The following is an 18,885-nucleotide window of genomic DNA, read 5'->3' as shown; positions in this document are numbered from 1 at the left end:
GGCCTCTCGCCTTGTTATATTTCTGACCTTTTAGTCCCATACGCACCAGCACGTACCTTGAGATCCTCGGGCAGAGGTCTGCTGTCTGTTCCAGAGTCTCGACTGAAAACTAAAGGGGACAGAGCGTTTGCTGTCAGGGCCCCGAGGCTCTGGAACAGCCTGCCCGAGGAAATCAGGTCGGCTGAGTCAGTGAACTCTTTTAAGTCCCTTCTTAAAACATACTTTTATAGGAGAGCTTTTCCCGATCTTATTTGACTTTATTTTATCCCTTTTATTTTATTGTATTTTACTAATTTTCATGCTCTTATCTTGTTTTTTTGTATTATTCTTTACACTTGTTAAAGCACTTTGTAACTTGTTTTTGAAAAGTGCTCTACAAATAAGGATTATTATTATTATTATAAACTACAAAGTTCCTCCATGGATATACAAGGGTGCTACTTATGTGTTTGAAATGATTCGTCTTTATTATAGAAGCTCTGTGAGGCTCGTGCAGCTTCCCCCAGCGCACGTTTCCCCCGAATCTCTAGAACAGAGGTGCTGAGTGCAAAGTTAGCGTGACAGAGAGCCACTATGGCCACATGTAGGGGAAATACGCAAGGTTGCAGTCTACCAGAATTATGTTGTTACTTACCAAACCTATCCAGCGCTGCCATGTGCTTTCTGATTGTCAGACTCATGTTAGCCTCTTTCTCACACGTTGATGAGTTGCTGGATTTAAATTAAAGCCGATTCTGGATTTATTTGGTCTGACTGAGACCGATCACTGTTTTTCAAGTGAGCGACTGAACGGCTTATAAGGAAAGTTCATCCTGGAACAGAGGAAGGTTACAGCGAGGCTTGTCTTTGTGTGTGTGTGTTAGTAGTGGGGAAAAAGATTAGTTTCTTAGGTTGAGTCGAGCGCGCGAGATTCACCAGAGATGTTTTGGAAACACACACTAATTGAGGAGACGAAAGGGAAAAGAGATTTCACATGGCTTTTAATCAAGAATGTATAGATATTTACAGTTTTAATGAAATTCACAAGGTTCTCTAAGCTGCCAGCTGAGCGGACTAACTGCGTCTGTCTGGGCAGCTTTATGTGGCAGGATGAAGTCATATTTTCGGGGACGCGGTGGAGTCCGGTGAGGTTATGTGAACCCAAGCCATTCTGCTCCTTCTTCTTTTTAACTAGTACTAACACATGGGCTTTGTGTGTCTTTCTTCTTCCTACTAAATCTCCCTATGCCCTACTAAACTGAATTAGATTATTAGATTAGATTCGTAGGCCCAGTGTGTGTTTTCATCTATGTGTCTTAGGGCCCTTAAGTTGAGCGGTCCTACGGTTAGTCGTCAGCTTTTTAGGTCCACCTAGCTAAACCTTTGGAATGAATGTTCGTTCTTTGTTGAAACTGTTTTAGAGGTGTTGATTCATCATAATGGAGTCTGCATTGTAAGGTGCTGTTGAACTGGATTGCGTTATACTAACAGGTGAGCATTTAAATGCTCCTGAATGGTGAGAATTCAGCAGAAGTACACGGTCTGTGGAGGCTGGTTTTCTGTTCTTTTCTTTTGAGGTTTTGAGGTTGACTTCTGCTTTCAGGAATACTGCATACTCATTAACTCTTACAGAATAGTTTCAGAATTTGTGAAACCCCATTTCACATATTTTGATGTTGAAATGAGTAGTAGGTACAAAATGTTTCGGAAGCTGTGAGTAGATGACGACAGCTGCAGTGGCTACAACCATTTCCCCTGTAAAACAGAACGGCCTGGCTTCGCAAGGTCTCATGCTCTATAATACTGTGTCCTCTTCCCCGCTCTCTTTGGCCTGGATTTCCTAAAGGTCTGCGTGAGTAAAAACGTGTGCAAACGTGATATCACCAGCAAATTAACACGTAAGCTGATCTGCTAACGGTGCGAATGACGTCTTCCAAAAGTGCAAGACAGCAGCTGTTGTTCATTTACTACTTTGGCCTTAATGAATATGCAGTTTGGGGCGTAACTTACAAATACATTTATTTACTACACGCAGTGTGATCCAACCGGCCTAAAGGCAATTTCCTGTGAGTGCAGAGATGGCTGCTGTTATGGTTGGAGAAGGAGACACAGACGTGATGAAAGAAGACGCAGAGCAATGAACAATATTAGATAAGATTATTCTATACCTTCTTTTCTCCGTGAGATGGAAGAGTTTAGAAAGTTGCGTGGCGCTGTGGAGAGCCCCCAGCTGCAGCGGTGCATGGATCAGGTGTAAAATTCAACCAGCCGGAACTTTGTTTGCTCCTGTTGTCATCTCCGCAGTAATTCTTAGTAAATCGCCCATAACAGATACAACAATATCAGGCAGACCTTTAGTAAATCTGGCCCGTTGTGTTCACTTGAAAGAAACCATGCCGGAAGAGATTTTTCTACCAGAAATTGAAAGAAACTCAGAGAACCTTTCTATGTTCCCGTGTCCTCCAGGAGCGCAACGCAGAGAATGCCATTGAGGCCCTGAAGGAGTACGAGCCAGAGATGGGCAAGGTGTACCGACAGGACAAGAAAAGTGTCCAGAGAGTCAGAGCCCGAGACATTGTTCCTGGAGACATCGTGGAAGTCGCTGGTAAGTTGACAAATAGCTTTACAAGAAGTAGAGGATGTTGTGGTTGATAGCAAAACCTGCTTACTACTACTGCCTTAGTATTAAACCTTAGAATCTGTTGAAAGAGATACTTCAGTTCAAGTTGGTCTTCTCTGTCAAAGGATTCCAATGGGGACATTTAACAGTAGCTCCAGCTCATGTATATATTACTTTTTATACCAAAAGAGGGAATATTTCACCTTCGCAGTTCAGAAAAATGACTGGCGCAACAGAGGAAAAAGCAGTCTTTGTAGTTTCTCGATGGGGACGCTAGATTTGCAAACTCTCGAGTCGGTGCAGTAACGCTTGACTCTTCAACAGCGAATATACCAGGACCCGCTTAAAAATCTGTTGTGTTAAAGAGTGACTAATTGTTTGGAAAAGCTGGTAAATTTCACAAAGCCTTTAGGAAGTCAGGCGACGTAGCATAAAGAGTGAAGAAGTCTACAAAGCGGGGAGGTTCAAAAACAGGACCCATCTGTAAAGTGACCTGATGGCTGCAGGGCACGTCAAAAGTGGAACACCATGTCAGTGCTAGCTAGAAGAGGCTGTAGTGATGTGTGTGCAGAGGCAGTAACTCAGATGCTTTGAGATCGTTTTTTATCCTTAAACGGAGTTTGTGTCGGAGTCTGTGTGTCATTTTTTGGTGTTAGTGGACATCATTTTGTTGTTGCTATGTGTATGGCTCAGATTCAGAGTCTGCAAGAGGCTCGGAGCGTGCATGCAGAAAATCCGACCCGATTATTATTTTTAGCCTTTATTGTCCATCTTGGTGGAAATTGATCGTCGACTTCTCCAAACAAAAATACAACAATGACACCACAGTTATCACCCATTAAAAATACACACAGTTAAGAGTACAACACTGTACTATCATAAATATACAACAACAATTGTGCCATAAACAAAACAATGGAAATAAGGTTACAGCCTTTTGCATTCAGTGCCTGCATGGCATGGGAAATTAAAGATCTCTTCTAGGTGTTCCGGCTCGCTCTTGGGACCCTGAATCGACTGCCAGATGGGAGTTCAGTGGGTGTAAGGCATCTGCAGATATCTGTCTGGCCTTCCTGAGTACCGCACTGTCTAATACGTCACCAAGCTGCTTTTGTGGCTTGCCAGTCACTTTTCCCGCAATATTAACAATTTTGGAAATCTTGTTTTTGTCTTTCACATTCAGGTTGCCATACCAAGCTGCTATATTAAACTGTAAGATGCTTTCTATCTGGCCCCTATATGCCATCTCATGTGCTGGCTGACCCCAAAGCTCCCCAGCTTCTGAATGGATGGCTCTCTTAAAAATACTCTTTGAGTTTACATTAAAAGTGTGATCAGTCATGTAAAATGTTTCACTACTTCAACAGGCCGGTTGTTAAAGGGGCTATATGTAGTTTTTCACTGAAATTACTTATTAATAAATCAAATTTTCACTGTCTTATTGTCAATGGGCTCTAACCTCTCTCAGAAATAAAGCACACTCCTGTTTTCTCCGTTGCTTGCATCAGCCACTTTTCTGCTTTTAATGTGAGGACACCGGGTCGGATTCAGCCCTGTGCGCGCTCCCGAGCCTCTCTCAGTCTACAGCGACAACTAACGCCACAAAACAACCGGCTCCACGTAATTATACAAGACAACAATAAAGGTAAAATGTGCTGAAGCCTGTCAGACCTAACAGATTCAGATGATGTCGGTGAAAACAGTCACATCAGAAAGTCACGCAGAGCTTGCCTGCCTGACTTTGCTGACTTGTTTAGATTTAGTTAATTTGGTAAGTTGTCCTTGATTTTTGTGGTTCTACCCTGGTTAAGAAGGCTACATATTGAAATTGTTTCTTTTTTTGGTCTGTTTTAACCGTGTTTATTGTTGATATACGATCGGGAGTCCTGGGGCGCGTTGCGGCGCCTGTGAGAGTCCTGGGTTAGCCTGCAAGAAACGGTAAAAAGCAAATGTGGAGCCTCTAGTGATGCAAGGCGGGGCAGCCAGCTAACGCTACATTAGCTCGGATCTATAGCTGTTTGCTTACTAACATTTAATTTAGATTTGTTGTGGTTTTACCGATACTCAGGTACACAGCTTCTCCACCTCAGTCGCTGTAACGTGACCCACACGATATACAACACTGCAACAAAACGGTCAGAACAACACGGAGGAAGAGCCATTCAGCGGTCGGACTGTTATAAAGAGTGGACACAATCTGGTTATAATATTCAGTCCAGCTCACTAACCGTTTCGTTATTATCCAATACATTTAGCTGTGCTCACATTGCTGAGCCTCCAGTGAAAGACACACAGATAGTAAAGATGGTTACTGAAAGCAGCAGGCGAGCTAACGATGTAGCACTAACTGCAGTAAGTGGAACGTTATCGTGTAACCAACATGGATTAGTTCAACTATTACTGTTGCAGTGGGAGTTCACCTGAGTTTCCAGCATGCTGTGTGAAGCTGTCTCCCTGTCTGTCTATAGACTTTTTTTCCAGTAGTGTGCCGGCTCGCTGCTCTGAGCCGGGAACATTGAAGTAACAGAGCTGTTTTAGTCACGTTATTTTCCAATTTAGTAGTCTGATACCATACCTGCAGTAAAGTGACCTGGCTAAAGTGAGCTTCCTCATGTGCTGCATTATTTTCTGTGAGAAGTCCCACCAAGGCCATGTCATCAGCATATTTAAGTAGGTTACCATTGCTGCTGTGCCCGTAAGAAGAAAGCAGGCTTATGGTTCTTTTTTATGTAAGGTTAAAACTCATTGACAGTAATTGATAATTGATATTTAAAAGTGATTTCATTAAAAAACTAAATATAGCCCCTTTAACATGTTCAACAATTGGTTAAGGAGAATGTACGAAAAATGCATCCCAGTTCTTAAACAGTGTTAGAAAGTTTCATAGCCTATTAACCTGCTTATAATATAACATATTCATAGTTTTCAGTCACGTGACATGCGCGGTGACCTGAAGGGCAGAACAACAGAGCAGGATGGCGGCTCACACCAGACTCCCCCGTGGAGACGCAGAAAAAGCCGTTAAATTTTCCTACCCACGATGGTTTGGATCATTTCTCAACTCAATGAAGAAGATGTGAACACATTTCGACCTCCAGGTCCCTGCTAGCGCTCGAATGCTGTGGTGTTTATGTTTACCTTGTGGGGAATCCCTCACCTTACACTGCTGTCAGGTTTTTCTTTATCGGACAGAATTCCTAGGCTCGTCTCCTCGTCGATTAGTGCGGCACAACATCCATCCGGCGTTTTGGCAGCACAAAAGTAACAAACTCAAAGTAAGACCACTTCCTAGTGGTCAGGCAGTGGGAAATAACGTCTTTTTTGCTCTCCAAGGGAGCGTTCTTGTTTTTATAAAAAAAACAATTTCATCTGAATAACGCACCAGTAGCAGTATGATCTAAAAGTTGGAATTGCTCTCCTCCTCAAGTCTCGGTTACTTGTCCTTCTTTTAACCCTCTGAAAATGATGGTGGATCATCTGGCCAGAGGTGGAAAGAGAATAAAAATAATCTACTTAATTAAAGTACAATTACTTTGATGAAATTTTACTTAAGTACAAGTACAAGTACGAATACTGGTGTGAAAATCGCCTCAAGTAAAAGTAAAAAGTAGCTCATTTAAAATTTACTCAGAGTAAACGTTTTTTAATCTAAAATAATTGCCATATTAAGCTGTGTTCACACCAAAAGTGAATCCAGCGTTTTGGGCGGCTTGATCACAAAGTCAATGCAAAGACGTGAATTCGCTCAGCGCGGTGCAAATGAGGCGTTTGTCGCGACATCCGCTGGTTCGCGCGAGTTCAAATTTTTCAACTTGGGGCGAAAAATTGGCTTGACGCGATGTTGCAAAAGCCTATCAGCGGTGAGATTGTCCAAACGTTATTGGTGGCTTCAGAGCGTTGCTTGGAGAGGACCTGGCGAGCGGTGTAATGACAATCCGCTGGCCGACGGGGAGCAGCGTTGCAGCTTTCAGACAAATAAACCTCCGTATTCGGTCTGGATTCTGCTCTGACAGCTACGCCGTTTACCCACAGGAGGAGCTCAGAGTCAACTGCTTTTATTAAATTAGCTTTTTACTTTAGTTTTTGAGATTACAGCTTGATTTATCTTCACTCGCGCTTCTTGGCAGCTTCCGTGCACATCCGGGTCCACTGTTGTTGTTAGCGTCGGTGTTCACCCAGAGCTCTGCTGGACTACTACTTCATATTTATATAAAAAACGGACAAAACTGGACATTACTTGGAGAAAAGAAAGTGAGGAGGTTGAACTACCTGGTGAATTCAGAAAACATGTGTCTGTAACTTTATTCCAGCTGTCGTACTTTACTGTGAACAGGTTAGCATAGCACAGCCCTGATTGATCCGATCTCCATTCAGAAAACAAACATTTTGAAGTTGTTGTCCTGCTGACAGACCTGACAAAGCATGAATTCACATGTCTAACAAAACGGCATCATATCGTAGATATTTCGGCATCAGTTTTATCCGTTTATTGCAATTAAATCACAGCAAAAGGTTTACTTTGGGTTCATGTAGCTGTGGTATCCACGTTGTGTGTGAACACTCAAAATGTCCAGCAGTCAAACTCGCGCGACTGAAGCGAGGCGAATATTAAAATCGCTTTTGGTGTGAACACAGCTTTACTGTTTAATATTTTCAACTTTTTATTAGCTGATATCAGTGTGAACAGACTCCTTAAAAACACAGTAGGCCTAAATCCATAATGACAAATCAACATATGCCTACTTAACTAGAAAATGCTCTCAGACAGCAGCCAAGGAGTTCACTGAGGAGTGATGGTTAAAACCTGTAATTGTAAATGTAACTCTGATTGGCGTGATTTATTAATCAAATGGTTTTGACGCTGTTATGCAGCTGCGATGTTTTTGTGCATGAGACACCTGTAGTTACTATGGTAACAGCAGATGCCTTTTAACACCACAGGGCACAGAAGTCTGGGCAGCTTAACAAACTATTGTGGTCTGTTATTGGTATTTTCCATATTTAGGTGAGCAGCCGTGATCTGACTTTATGCTGCACACAACATGAGTCTGCGAACAGCGAAAGTGAAAGGAGTTGGTTACCTGGCTGATTCGGCGGCCTAATCGATTACGTAAATAGGTCGACTCGTGTTACGTGCTGCGTCCGGTGCACAAGCGCCAGCTCAACACGTGAAGCAGCATGAACACGTGAAGCAGCATGAACACGTGAAGCGAAAGTATCCCGGTGTGCAAATCCTGTTTACTTTCTGTCTCCACACGAGCACGGCACGTTATCAGCACGAGGACACGTAGTCCGTTATAATGTATTTCTTCATCGCCTTCATGTTAAAAGTCATTTCTGCCGTGCTGCTGTCATGCTAACGTAACGTTTCACCGCGTGTCATCTAACGTTCGGTCGTTTCATATTTTCTGTTTATTTAACAGCTGAAAGTAACATTACAGACGATCTGCGACTGGCTGAAAACTGGTATGTTAATCGAGTAATAGGCCACTGTTTTTTCTTTAGAGGACACAAAATTAGTCGTCAGATTAATCGACTAGTTGTCGTAATCGTTATGTACAGCTGCATTTTTGATAAATGAGAGCGCTAATCTCACTTACAAACAGATTGCATTTCCTGTGACTACTTCAAAATAAAAGTCAACCTGTGTTTCATCAGTTAAATGCTTTTAATGTGAAGCTGTAGCAGCAGGAAATGTTCAGTTTGCATTAGCAGTAACTTAGTAAAGTATTTTTTCACAGCTGGCACTGTGTCATGAAGCTGCTGTTCTCTGCACTTGAAGCCAAAGTGGTCGCGGGTTTTTCTTTGCCCTTTTTTTATTTACGGATGTGATTGAAAATGTAGCGAAGTACAATCCTTTAAACCAAACATTAAAAGTAAAATTACAGATTTAAAAAAACTACTGTCGGTACACAAATAAATGACTCAATTACAGTAACGTGAGTAGTTGTAATTTGTTACTTTCCACCTCTGCATCTGGCATTAACATTCCTGTCTGTTGAAGGTTGTTGCGGGCGTCATGCTAACTTACTGGTAAAAGGGCTAAAATGTGCTCCAAAGTTAAATGAATGGAAATTCCTGTCTGACTGTCTTCAGTCTGAACAACTGCTATAGCTTAACCCATTCTTAAAGAGTTGTAGCTTTCTTTTGTTTAAAAAGCAAAACTTGTTTCTTTTGGTATCCCTAATTTCCCTTTCTTGGGGGAAAGACCGCTCTGTCGCTCTGCTCCATTGGCTGTGTTTACAGACCTAAACCATCTTGTAGAGGCTCCACTATTTTATTTTTTTTTGGGATGCAAAGGTCACACACACACTGATTAGTTCATCAATCATTCCAGACTAAACTGAATAATAGCCCCAACATGTTTTTACATAGACACTTATGAAGTGCTGTGTGTGTGCGGTAGTTCCAGGAGCGCAGTGCATGTCCACTGCATGGTTGTTTATACATTGTTGAAATGCACTGTAGCATCTTTGTTCAGTCATTCTTGGCAAACATCTTGATCCGCGTGTCTGCCGGTACGTCTCTGCCCTCTCCTCTGGCTGCTGTCGTCATGGAAACCCAGGCAGAGACACAAAAAATAACTTATATTAAAATATTTGATTGGAGTGCATCTCAAAGCTAAACATGTTTTGCAGTATAGATTCATGAAAGTTTAAATACATGACCAGAACAGAGGGTCTGTCTAACATGTGCTGTATGTGCCATTGAGGTTGTGTGTAAACCTTTTTCAACCACTTTGTGTTTTTTGAGTGCAACCATATTTTCTCTTTAAGTGTTTCGAGTGCATTTAGAGTTTTAAAGTGCTTGTGTCTGCCAGCGTTTGGATTTAGTGCTCTGGCTTTTCTGTGTGGTTGTGAAGGTTGTGCAGGATAGCCACTGATTTGCCACCACTGGGACCAATCACACGAGAGGAGATGGAAAATCTAACCTGGTCAACACAACTGCTTTCAACATCTCACAGTGCTTCTAAATATTTTTTCTCTTGTCAGAGACAGCAGTTCAGACCAGATGGGACCTCATCCTCCTGGTCTGGCTTTTTGTACAGTGAACAATTGTCCATGTGAGAAATGTTTTGTATTTGAGGATTCATGTTGAGGTCAGTTGTATCCACTTATAAAATCAGTCCAGCTTGTAGTAACAGCCTGCACACACACACACACGAGTTTATCTTGAGCCAGTAAGAACCCTGTAGAATCGTGAGATACCCACTGCTATTTCAGGGTCCTCGGAGAGATGAAACAGGGTTAGAGGTATGTGCGTGTCTATATAAAAAATGTTCGGCTTCCAGAGCATGGGAACTCAGTGACACTAATCAGAGCTGGAACAACAGGACAAAGCTACAGGCTGTGCTAAATACGACTTACTGTTACTGTCATATTCGCTTCTTCTTCTGACCTGTTGGGACCAATACGAATACGTGTTGATCATTATTGCAAGCTGATGTGATCACTGTTTTGTCCAGTGATGCATTCTTGTCATCCTAAGCGTTACTCTGCAGAGCGGCAGTTTTTAAACAGTGTAACTTTTCTGTTTAACCAGCTTGGTGTGGACCTACTCTAAAGCTTAGTTCACACTACACGATTATAAGCCCGATGTGCGAGCTCGGTGTCAGCCGGGCTGTGATCGGGGGTAAATCGGTGATCGATCGGCGGTCGCCAGTCGTTATATTGTGGTTGCTATCTTTATAATAACAAACAGCTGTTTCGTCTGTAGGTTCGCGTCATTTCCCGTTTCACATTTCACGTGTGTTTTCTTGACAAATCGTCAGCTCGTGTAGTGCGTGACCCTCTGTCACTGCCTCACGACTCCGGCTGTGGCTCAGGAGGTAAAGCAGGTTGCCTGTTAATCGGGAGGTCGGTGGTTCAATTCCTGGCTCCTCCAGCCTGCATGTCAAAGTGTCCTTGGGCAAGACGCTGAACCCTGAATTATCTCTGGTGGCTGTTCCACCAGTGTATGAATGTGTGTGGATGTTAGTTTCTAAGCGCTTAGGTGTGTTAATTCAATTTTATTTATATAGCGCCAAATCACAACAGCAGTTATCTCACAGCGCTTTTCATAAAAGAGCAGATCTAGACCGAACTCTATGATTTACAGAAGCCCAACAGTTCCCATTAATGTATATGAATGTTGAATGCAGATGTAGTGTAAAAGCGCTTTGAGTGGTCAAAAAGACTAGAAAGGTGCTATACAGAGCATTTACATTTACTCCCGTCACAAGACGTGTTCGACCGACGCTGAAGGTCATTTAGCCTTAAGAGTTAATGTTCCTGCCCCAGAGTCAGAAAAATGGGCAAAAAAAATGGACCAACATGGATGAGATTTTTCATTGCTGGACAGTCAGGTCATGTCAGTTTGATTTATATCACCCAAAATTTCCCTCAAGTCCTTTACAGTCTATACAACAAATGCCATATTCTATCCTTAACATGGGAAATGCTAACTGTACATTAACTTCCCCCAGAGTTACTTTCAAATAAGTGCACCTTTTATGAATAACCAGTGCCTGGAAGCAATGGTACCTCATCACCATACCAATATTAGTTTATTGATATGACCTGCATCAACAGCAAAGACTTTTTGAAAGTGACCCGTTTTTTCCACCACTTTATTGAATAGAAACGTTAAAACAGTAATATGTATAATATAATATTAGTTCATTACAATACAACTGAGAACAGGACTGCAACAAATTCTGAATAACTTAGGTAACATATTCAAAATAAGTTGTAAAAACAGGATAACGTATATAAAAGTTTACTTAAAGTTAATATTTAAAATACAATTCTAGGGAGTCAAGTAGTTTTAATGAATTCTTACTATTAATATGTCAAAAAGAAAGTTGTTTTTTAAACAGGAAATGTGTGTGTGTGTAAATAATGTTTGCCAGCAGAATCGAATTGTTTACAAGTTATTCAGTATATCAGGTTTTGTAGCAGTTATGTTCTCAGATGATTTCCTTTCATTTGCGTGGCCTAAACAGATGCACACTGGCGCTGTAGTGCAGCAGCATTTATAAACGCCAGCCAGCATGATGAAACTACTGTGCTAACTAACTATGGCGCTCGTATCGACAAGTGGCTAAGAGGCCTGATGACAAACAGGGGAATAACTTCTGAGGGGGGGGGCAGTGGTATACTTGCCTCTGATCCCGCTGTTATACGTTAGATAGTTGGTTATTGACGAGGCCTTGTGCAGAGAGGTTTTGCATTGAATGCTCAGTTGTTGCAGACTGCTGGAGGGAGGAATCTCTCTCCAACATGTCCTCGAACTAGTCAGTGCCTTTCTTTCTTTAATTCCCTCTGCTCTCTTTGGGTTTCTCTGACTCACTCACATATAAACACACTTGTAAGCAGTGTATGAACAGCTGTGCTCCTCCAAAAGAAAGAATGCTAATAGTTTATGTCTGTCCTTATTTGAATAAAGCATGTTTCCCGATGTCATTAACACATGGTTACCTCCTGGAATCTCGGGGGGAACACATGGAATTATTTTATTTACTGTTCGCAACAAAACGTCACTTCTGTCTGAAAGGCATTTTACAAATCTTTGACATTTCAGTGTAAATTAAACCTCTTTTGTGGCCCATTTTACCCGAGGTAATGAAGCTGCCTAATAATCATGCACACCTTGATATAAGGTGTGATTCACTTTCTCCACACCTCCCTCACTACACAAACACATTATCAGCTGGAAATGATTAACTCTAATGAGCATTCAAGTTTATATGGTTTGGAAATTGCACATAGAAATAATTATTAACTTAGAATACTTACTTGTATGGCCCACAATCAGAAATGTTTGGCCACCTCTGGTCAATACAATGAAGATGTTATACAAAAATAAGAAACACACAGTCTGAAAACCACGTATGTGTGTATGCGACATGATGGCAGAGCAGGTCAGATGGTGGCAAGCTTCTGAACCAGCTGCATGTCCTGTAAAGAGGGTTTTGTAGCTTTTAGTTCTGACCTGGGACAAACCATATTGGTCAATAGTGTAATTTCCACATATGTAGGTATTCAAGGCTACACTGTGTCAGCTAATCTAAAATGTAGTCTTAGTCTCAGTCCTGTGTCAAATGTCCTTGTTAGTTTGTGTCATATTTATGCTATTTTTTAATTTTAAGCTGACTAATAGTCTGGGTATTTAGGTCAAAAGAAGTTTTAGTCATTAACCATCATTTTGGTCTTGTCTAACTCATTAGTATAATTTTGATTAGCAGTTTGGTCCACATCAGTGTGTGAACTATACATAGCTTTCAGGGAGATCAATTTTTGTTCCCGTGACGGGGGAGGAGGGGGACCAACTGTGATTCTTACTGCTGAATCACTAATAGCTGCAAGCATGTCGGCCTGGGGCTGACGGTGGAAGTCTCTGGCATGTTTGTCTTATTATAATAATAATAATATTTTCACATGTGGCCATTTTGCTTCACGTTTCACGCTTCACACAACAGCTGCGGCTGTGTTTGCTTCCTGAACTTTCTTTTCTCCGTGAGAGGGAAGAATTTAGAAAGTTGCAGGAGTGCATGAATCATGTGTAATATTCATCCAGCCAGAGGGAACGTTCACAGCGCGTCAGTTGTACTAGCGACACAACCCGTACCGGAGTGGGAGCGGTCGGTGATCGTTCCTCTGGCTGCCTCAAGTCTGACGCTCCGCTTGATCCATGATGACAGAGAAATATGGTGATTAATGGCAATAAAGCAGCTGTCAATATTTTAGAGACCCCTGAAATATCACAAATCACGCTTTTAGGGGAGCTGATGTCTAAGCGCCTCTTTCTCCCCAGCATGTCGTGTTCATCACCAGAGTTCGCATCCTCCACAGAGGCGTCGCCCCGGGCGACCAGCACTGAAAGCACAGGAAATCTAGAGGGAGAAAATACGGCCTGTAATATTTTGGCTCCTCATTGTTCTGACAAAAAGAAAGAGCTATTTTATTAACGTTTTTATTTTATGAATCACATTTTAGTCTCATTTTTTGTCAACAATACTCAGTCACAGTCAGCGTTTAGGGCGTTGTCGCCGTCTCGTTTTTTCGTCGGGGGAAAAAAAGGTTGTCGACGAATCGTCTGACGAAAGTATCACTACTGCTGTAGCACGCGCAGGAGCAAGTTCACAACTTGCAGCTTTCACTGAAAGGGGAAAGTGAAGTGGTTTGCTTGTTGGAGCCACAGTATCTGTGGTGTGGGACCAGTAGCAGAGTGAGGAGTGAAGTCCAGGACATGTCTGCCAAACTAGATATTTAGGGGGGAACAGTTGTACCTGTTTTTGGTGTGTGGGTACCATTACACCTCTTTCATTAGATGGTTGGATTGAATTTTTTGATCAAATCGTCAGTTCGACTCTCTGTGTTTTAACTCCAAAATAAACAGCGGTTGTAATGACTGTGCATGCTTTTGTTGTGATGTGGATGTACTTTTATACAACTTTAATCTACGTTAAAGCTTTATAAAAGTATTACATGATGTATAAAAGAGTTACATTTATACAGGATTTTTAAATAAAGTGTATATACAGCATTGAATGCTAACACATTTGTCGTAATCCTAAACTACACACAAAAATGAAAAGTGAAATTAAGATGAGTTTATTTGCCTCTGCTCCCAACACCCCCCCAGTCGGTGATAAGGTCCCAGCTGACATCAGGCTGACGTCCATCTGTTCCACCACTCTGAGGGTGGACCAGTCCATTCTGACCGGGGAGTCTGTGTCAGTGCTCAAACACACAGACCCTGTACCAGATCCTCGAGCTGTCAACCAGGACAAGAAGAACATGCTCTTCTCTGTGAGTCTCAACAACCGTATCTGCCTGTGGCTTTGTGTGTTTTAGGAATGAAATTTGTTACATCTTTTTTTAATTCACACGCATTTAACAGTAAACACACTGCCAAAGTCAAGCCATGTGTTAAAGTATTTCAATTACATTCGAAGGATAAAGTAACAATATTCTATATTTTTGTTGTTTTCAGTATCAGTGAGTCTCACTGCTGCCTTCATCACAATAAACACACACACTGTAGTTTATTCTGACTCAGTCCCACATACAACCGTCCTAATACTCACTAGAGCACCACATGTGGATTCATCCCGCTCTGAAAATAGCCCCCAACAAATCCACTGTTTCCTCCTGTTTGTTTGATAAAACTACGAGACATTCTTTTTTAAAATGAAACTATCAAAGGGCATGGAACTGAGAACCACACTCAGGGAAGGGAAGGTCTTTTAATAAGCCAGCTTTATGCTTTAAGTACAGCGCTTGAACAAATGTACATTACATTTACCTTATATCTCCACCTAGGCAGGGCAAGTTTATTTGTATACATTTCAACAACAAGCTAATTCAAAGTGCTTTATGTAAAACATAAAAGCAACAGGGAAATATAAAAAAGTTTAAAAGTTAAATAGAAAATAAAAACAGGCAGGTTTCCCACCTTTGCTTTTTTTACTCCTTTGATTCCCCATCTCCCACTCTATCCCCGCTTTAGTTACTTAGGGACTCTAACCCTTTAACACGTAGGGACTCTAACCCTAAGGGGACTCTAACCCTTCCTTAGATACAGTCTGCCTGAACAACAGTCTGCACACCACATATTCATTTTGTTGACAGCCGAATATATTTAGTGCTTACTTACTGAAGCAGCAGTCACTGAAACTAAAAACCGAGCTCTGCAGTGACATAAAGCATTTATTTGCTCAGAGTTACAGGTCTTTTCTACTTTTCAAGGCACTCAATAGCTCCTCTAAAATGAAGAGATGCATTTGGTGGATAAAACAAAAGGTGCAATACACTTCAGACGTGGTGAAATTAACTAGAAGAAGGTGTCAGACATTTCATGCATTATTAAAAAGGTGTTCAGTATGGGGTTTTATATGGTGCAGTAACGTACATCATTCCTGCATCTTCTGTGAGGTCTGTTCTTTGGGGAAAATGTGGAGAATATGACAAAATATTAAAAATATAGAATGAAATAAAAACTGAAAATAGATTAAAGGGTGCTATAGATGAGAAGAGTATGGGACTACAAAGAAGCAAAGATGTGATGAATTATATTATGTAGGCTTACACGTGACACCTGACTGTAGCGTGTGAGAGAGAAAACGACCGTGGCTGAGGCGTGTGTGTTGTATTATCTCTAAGACCTCAAAGGCTGCTGGGTCGCCAGGTGGTCTGTGGTCAAAGAACAACGGGGATTGATGTTTTATTTAGCGCCACCACTCTGACAGGCTGCAGACCTGCATGTTGTCTGTGTTGGCGTGGTTCTCTGAGTGTGACTTCACACACTGATGTGAGGGGAACTCTCTCAGAACCTGCTGTCAGAGAAGAGAAAGAAATCAATACGCTTCAATTTCAGGTTTCCTTTTGACGGCTCAAAGTAGACAAAGCGTTCACAAACCCACAGATCAGACTCACCGTCTCTCAGGTCGCTCACTGCTGACAGTGTTTGTTGTGATGAAAACAAATACGCGAGTTTGACAGTAAAGTTATGCCATCATGACCTTTGCCCAGGGTACCAACATTGCAGCGGGGCGAGCCATTGGGGTTGTCGTGGCGACAGGGGTGCAGACAGAGATTGGGAAAATCCGAGATGAGATGGCCTCCACCGACCCTGAAAGGACCCCGCTACAACAGAAACTTGACCAGTTTGGAGAACAGCTGTCTAAGGCAAGGACCTCTGCGGTTCGGCGTGTATTTTAGCGCACTGGGTCAGTTTGGACTCTGCAGAATGAATATCTGTGTGTTGCTGTAACCTGCAGGTCATCAGTGTGATCTGTGTGGCAGTGTGGGCCATCAATGTGGGACACTTCAATGACCCGGTGCATGGAGGCAGCTGGCTGAGAGGAGCCGTTTACTACTTCAAGATTGCTGTCGCACTGGCTGTAGCTGCCATACCAGAAGGTCAAACATCCTGTCTGTCTGTCTGTCTGTCTGTCTGTCTGTATATCTTCTTAGAGCTGGCAAAATGTGGGTGTAAATAACCGTAGCACATGAAACCCAACTGCTCTAATGGAGAAGTTCACCGGCTGACAGAAAAGGTTCAAATCCTTCCCTTTCTCATCACCAGCATCTGCCTGTCGTGTTTTCTTCCAGGCCTCCCAGCAGTCATCACCACCTGCCTGGCACTGGGAACCAGGAGGATGGCCAGGAAGAACGCCATCGTCCGCAGTCTGCCGTCAGTGGAGACGTTGGGTTGTACCTCTGTCATCTGCTCTGACAAGACAGGAACGCTGACCACTAACCAGATGTCAGTCTGCAGGGTAAGATAACATGGGGCCTCAGTTAGCCTTCATATGTTGATATAATACAGTAATATTGATTACAGAACGTAATACCAGGTTTATACCAAGAGAAGTCCATGCGTGAAAGACATGCCTTACACCTCGCGACCTCAGCTGTGATCTTCTAACATCATTAAACTAATGCTACTGCACTGTGTGTCAACGTGTGTGTGCATGTGTGTGTGTTCAGATGTTTGTTGTAGACAGTGTGTCGGGAGAGCGCTGCAGACAGAGCGAGTTCACAGTGACTGGATCTACTTACGCCCCTGAAGGGGAAGTGTGAGTGTCTTTAACCTACTTAACCGCTGACAGTTTGTGGATTATGGATGGGTTTGGACTATGAGAGCCCACAAATGATCTCTGCTTCCTTTTTGTTCTAATTAGTATGCATTCCCTCCACCTTTCCCTCCTCTCTGCTCTGTCTTGGCCTCTCCTTCCTGCTTTCCAGGTATAAAGATGGCTCAGTGGTGAAGTGCAGTCAGTATGAAGGCCTGGTGGAGATGGCCTCCATCTGCGCACTGTGCAATGACTCATCACTGGACTACAATGAGGTAAGACACGACTGCGGAGACGCCACAGACCGTCGCAGATGACCGTATATGGTTCTGGAACATTTACAAGTGAAAACTGATTCTGAATATGTGTCACCGCAAATACTGATCAGTAAATAGGACAGTCCACAGCGTGCTTTAACCACTGCTGCTTGTGTGTGTGCACTCCAGGCAAAGGGTGTATATGAGAAGGTGGGGGAGGCAACAGAGACCGCCCTCTGCTGTCTAGTGGAGAAAATGAATGTGTTCGACACAGACCTGAAAGGACTGAGCCCTGCTGAGCGAGCTACAGCGTGTTGCTCTGTAAGTGTGTGCCCATGTGAAACACAGTAACGAGACAAGTAATATATTTTTTATTGTTTACCTAAACATTCATGCCAATAAAGCACATTGAAAGTTGACAGTGCTTTTGCCCCGATCATTCCTTCTCACCTCTGTGTCCGTTACGCAGGACTTGCTGAAGCCTCGATGCGTACATCGATCCGTGTATACTTGTTTTACACTCTGTGTTTTATTGGTTGTTTTTCAGGTGATTAAGCAGCTGATGCGGAAGGAGCTGACGCTGGAGTTTTCCAGAGACAGGAAGTCCATGTCTGTCTTCTGTTTGTCCAACAAACTCACCAGGTCTGCCTCTGGAGCCAAGATGTTTGTCAAGGTGAGTTACACACCACTCGCTGCGGTACATTTGGCTACCCAGTTGATGCAGAGACTGTCATCTTCACCCCCCCCGTCTCTCCTCAGGGAGCTCCAGAGAGCGTGTTGGAGCGGTGCAGTTATATCCGGGTCAGCGGCTCTGCTCGCGTTCCAATGAGTGCGGCAGTTCGAGAGCAGCTCCTGTCCACTCTGCGGGAATGGGGATCGGGCCGAGACATGCTGCGTTGCCTCGCCATGGCAACCAGGGACACACCCCCTGACATCCACTCTCTCAAACTGGAGAACTCAGCTGCCTTTGCTGGTTATGAGGTGATGATGAGGGTGGCAGTGACGATGGTTATGAAATGTTCTTAAAAAGGGCACATAGTCCAGACAGTGTGCTCAAGCTCATGGTGTCCAAATCATTTTAAAAAGTGAAATGAAGTTGGTCAGGTGCAAGATATACACTTTATTGCCAAAAGTTTTAGGACACCTCTCCGAATCTTTGAATTCAGGTGTTCTAATCACTTCCGTGGCCACAGCTGTAGAAAATGAAGCACCCAGGCTGCAGAAAGAACGGGTCGCTCTCAGGAGCGCAGTGAATTCAAGCGCAGTACCGTGATAGGTTGCATTTACATTTAATCATTTAACTGACGCTTTTATCCAAAGCGACTTACAATTGCTATACATGTCAGAGGTCGCACGCCTCTGGACACAATGGTGGATGTCTCACAGTGGGAATCGAACCCAGGTCTCCCACACCAAAAGCAAGCATCTTATCTATGCGCCATCACCACCTCTTTGTGGAAACAGTTTGG

The 18,885-nt window shown here is 42.8% G+C and overlaps 1 protein-coding gene across 3 annotated transcripts in view; it reads left to right on the top strand.

Moving 5' to 3' along the window:
- si:dkey-28b4.8 (sarcoplasmic/endoplasmic reticulum calcium ATPase 2) overlaps positions 1-18,885 on the top strand; it is a 71,005-nt gene that overhangs the window by 34,093 nt on the left and 18,027 nt on the right. For all 3 annotated transcript variants that reach the window (XM_046046593.1, XM_046046592.1, XM_046046591.1), the window contains exons 6-15: positions 2,446-2,584; positions 14,225-14,391; positions 16,114-16,269; positions 16,362-16,503; positions 16,696-16,862; positions 17,074-17,162; positions 17,332-17,434; positions 17,606-17,737; positions 17,964-18,089; positions 18,176-18,397. In XM_046046593.1, coding sequence (XP_045902549.1) covers positions 2,446-2,584; positions 14,225-14,391; positions 16,114-16,269; positions 16,362-16,503; positions 16,696-16,862; positions 17,074-17,162; positions 17,332-17,434; positions 17,606-17,737; positions 17,964-18,089; positions 18,176-18,397 — 1,443 coding nt within the window. The remainder of the gene's footprint in view (positions 1-2,445; positions 2,585-14,224; positions 14,392-16,113; positions 16,270-16,361; positions 16,504-16,695; positions 16,863-17,073; positions 17,163-17,331; positions 17,435-17,605; positions 17,738-17,963; positions 18,090-18,175; positions 18,398-18,885) is intronic.

The sequence above is a fragment of the Micropterus dolomieu genome, linkage group LG04 (genome assembly GCF_021292245.1).
Source record: "Micropterus dolomieu isolate WLL.071019.BEF.003 ecotype Adirondacks linkage group LG04, ASM2129224v1, whole genome shotgun sequence".
In the NCBI taxonomy this organism is placed as follows: domain Eukaryota; kingdom Metazoa; phylum Chordata; class Actinopteri; order Centrarchiformes; family Centrarchidae; genus Micropterus; species Micropterus dolomieu.
This window is presented reverse-complemented; position numbering and strand designations above follow the sequence as displayed.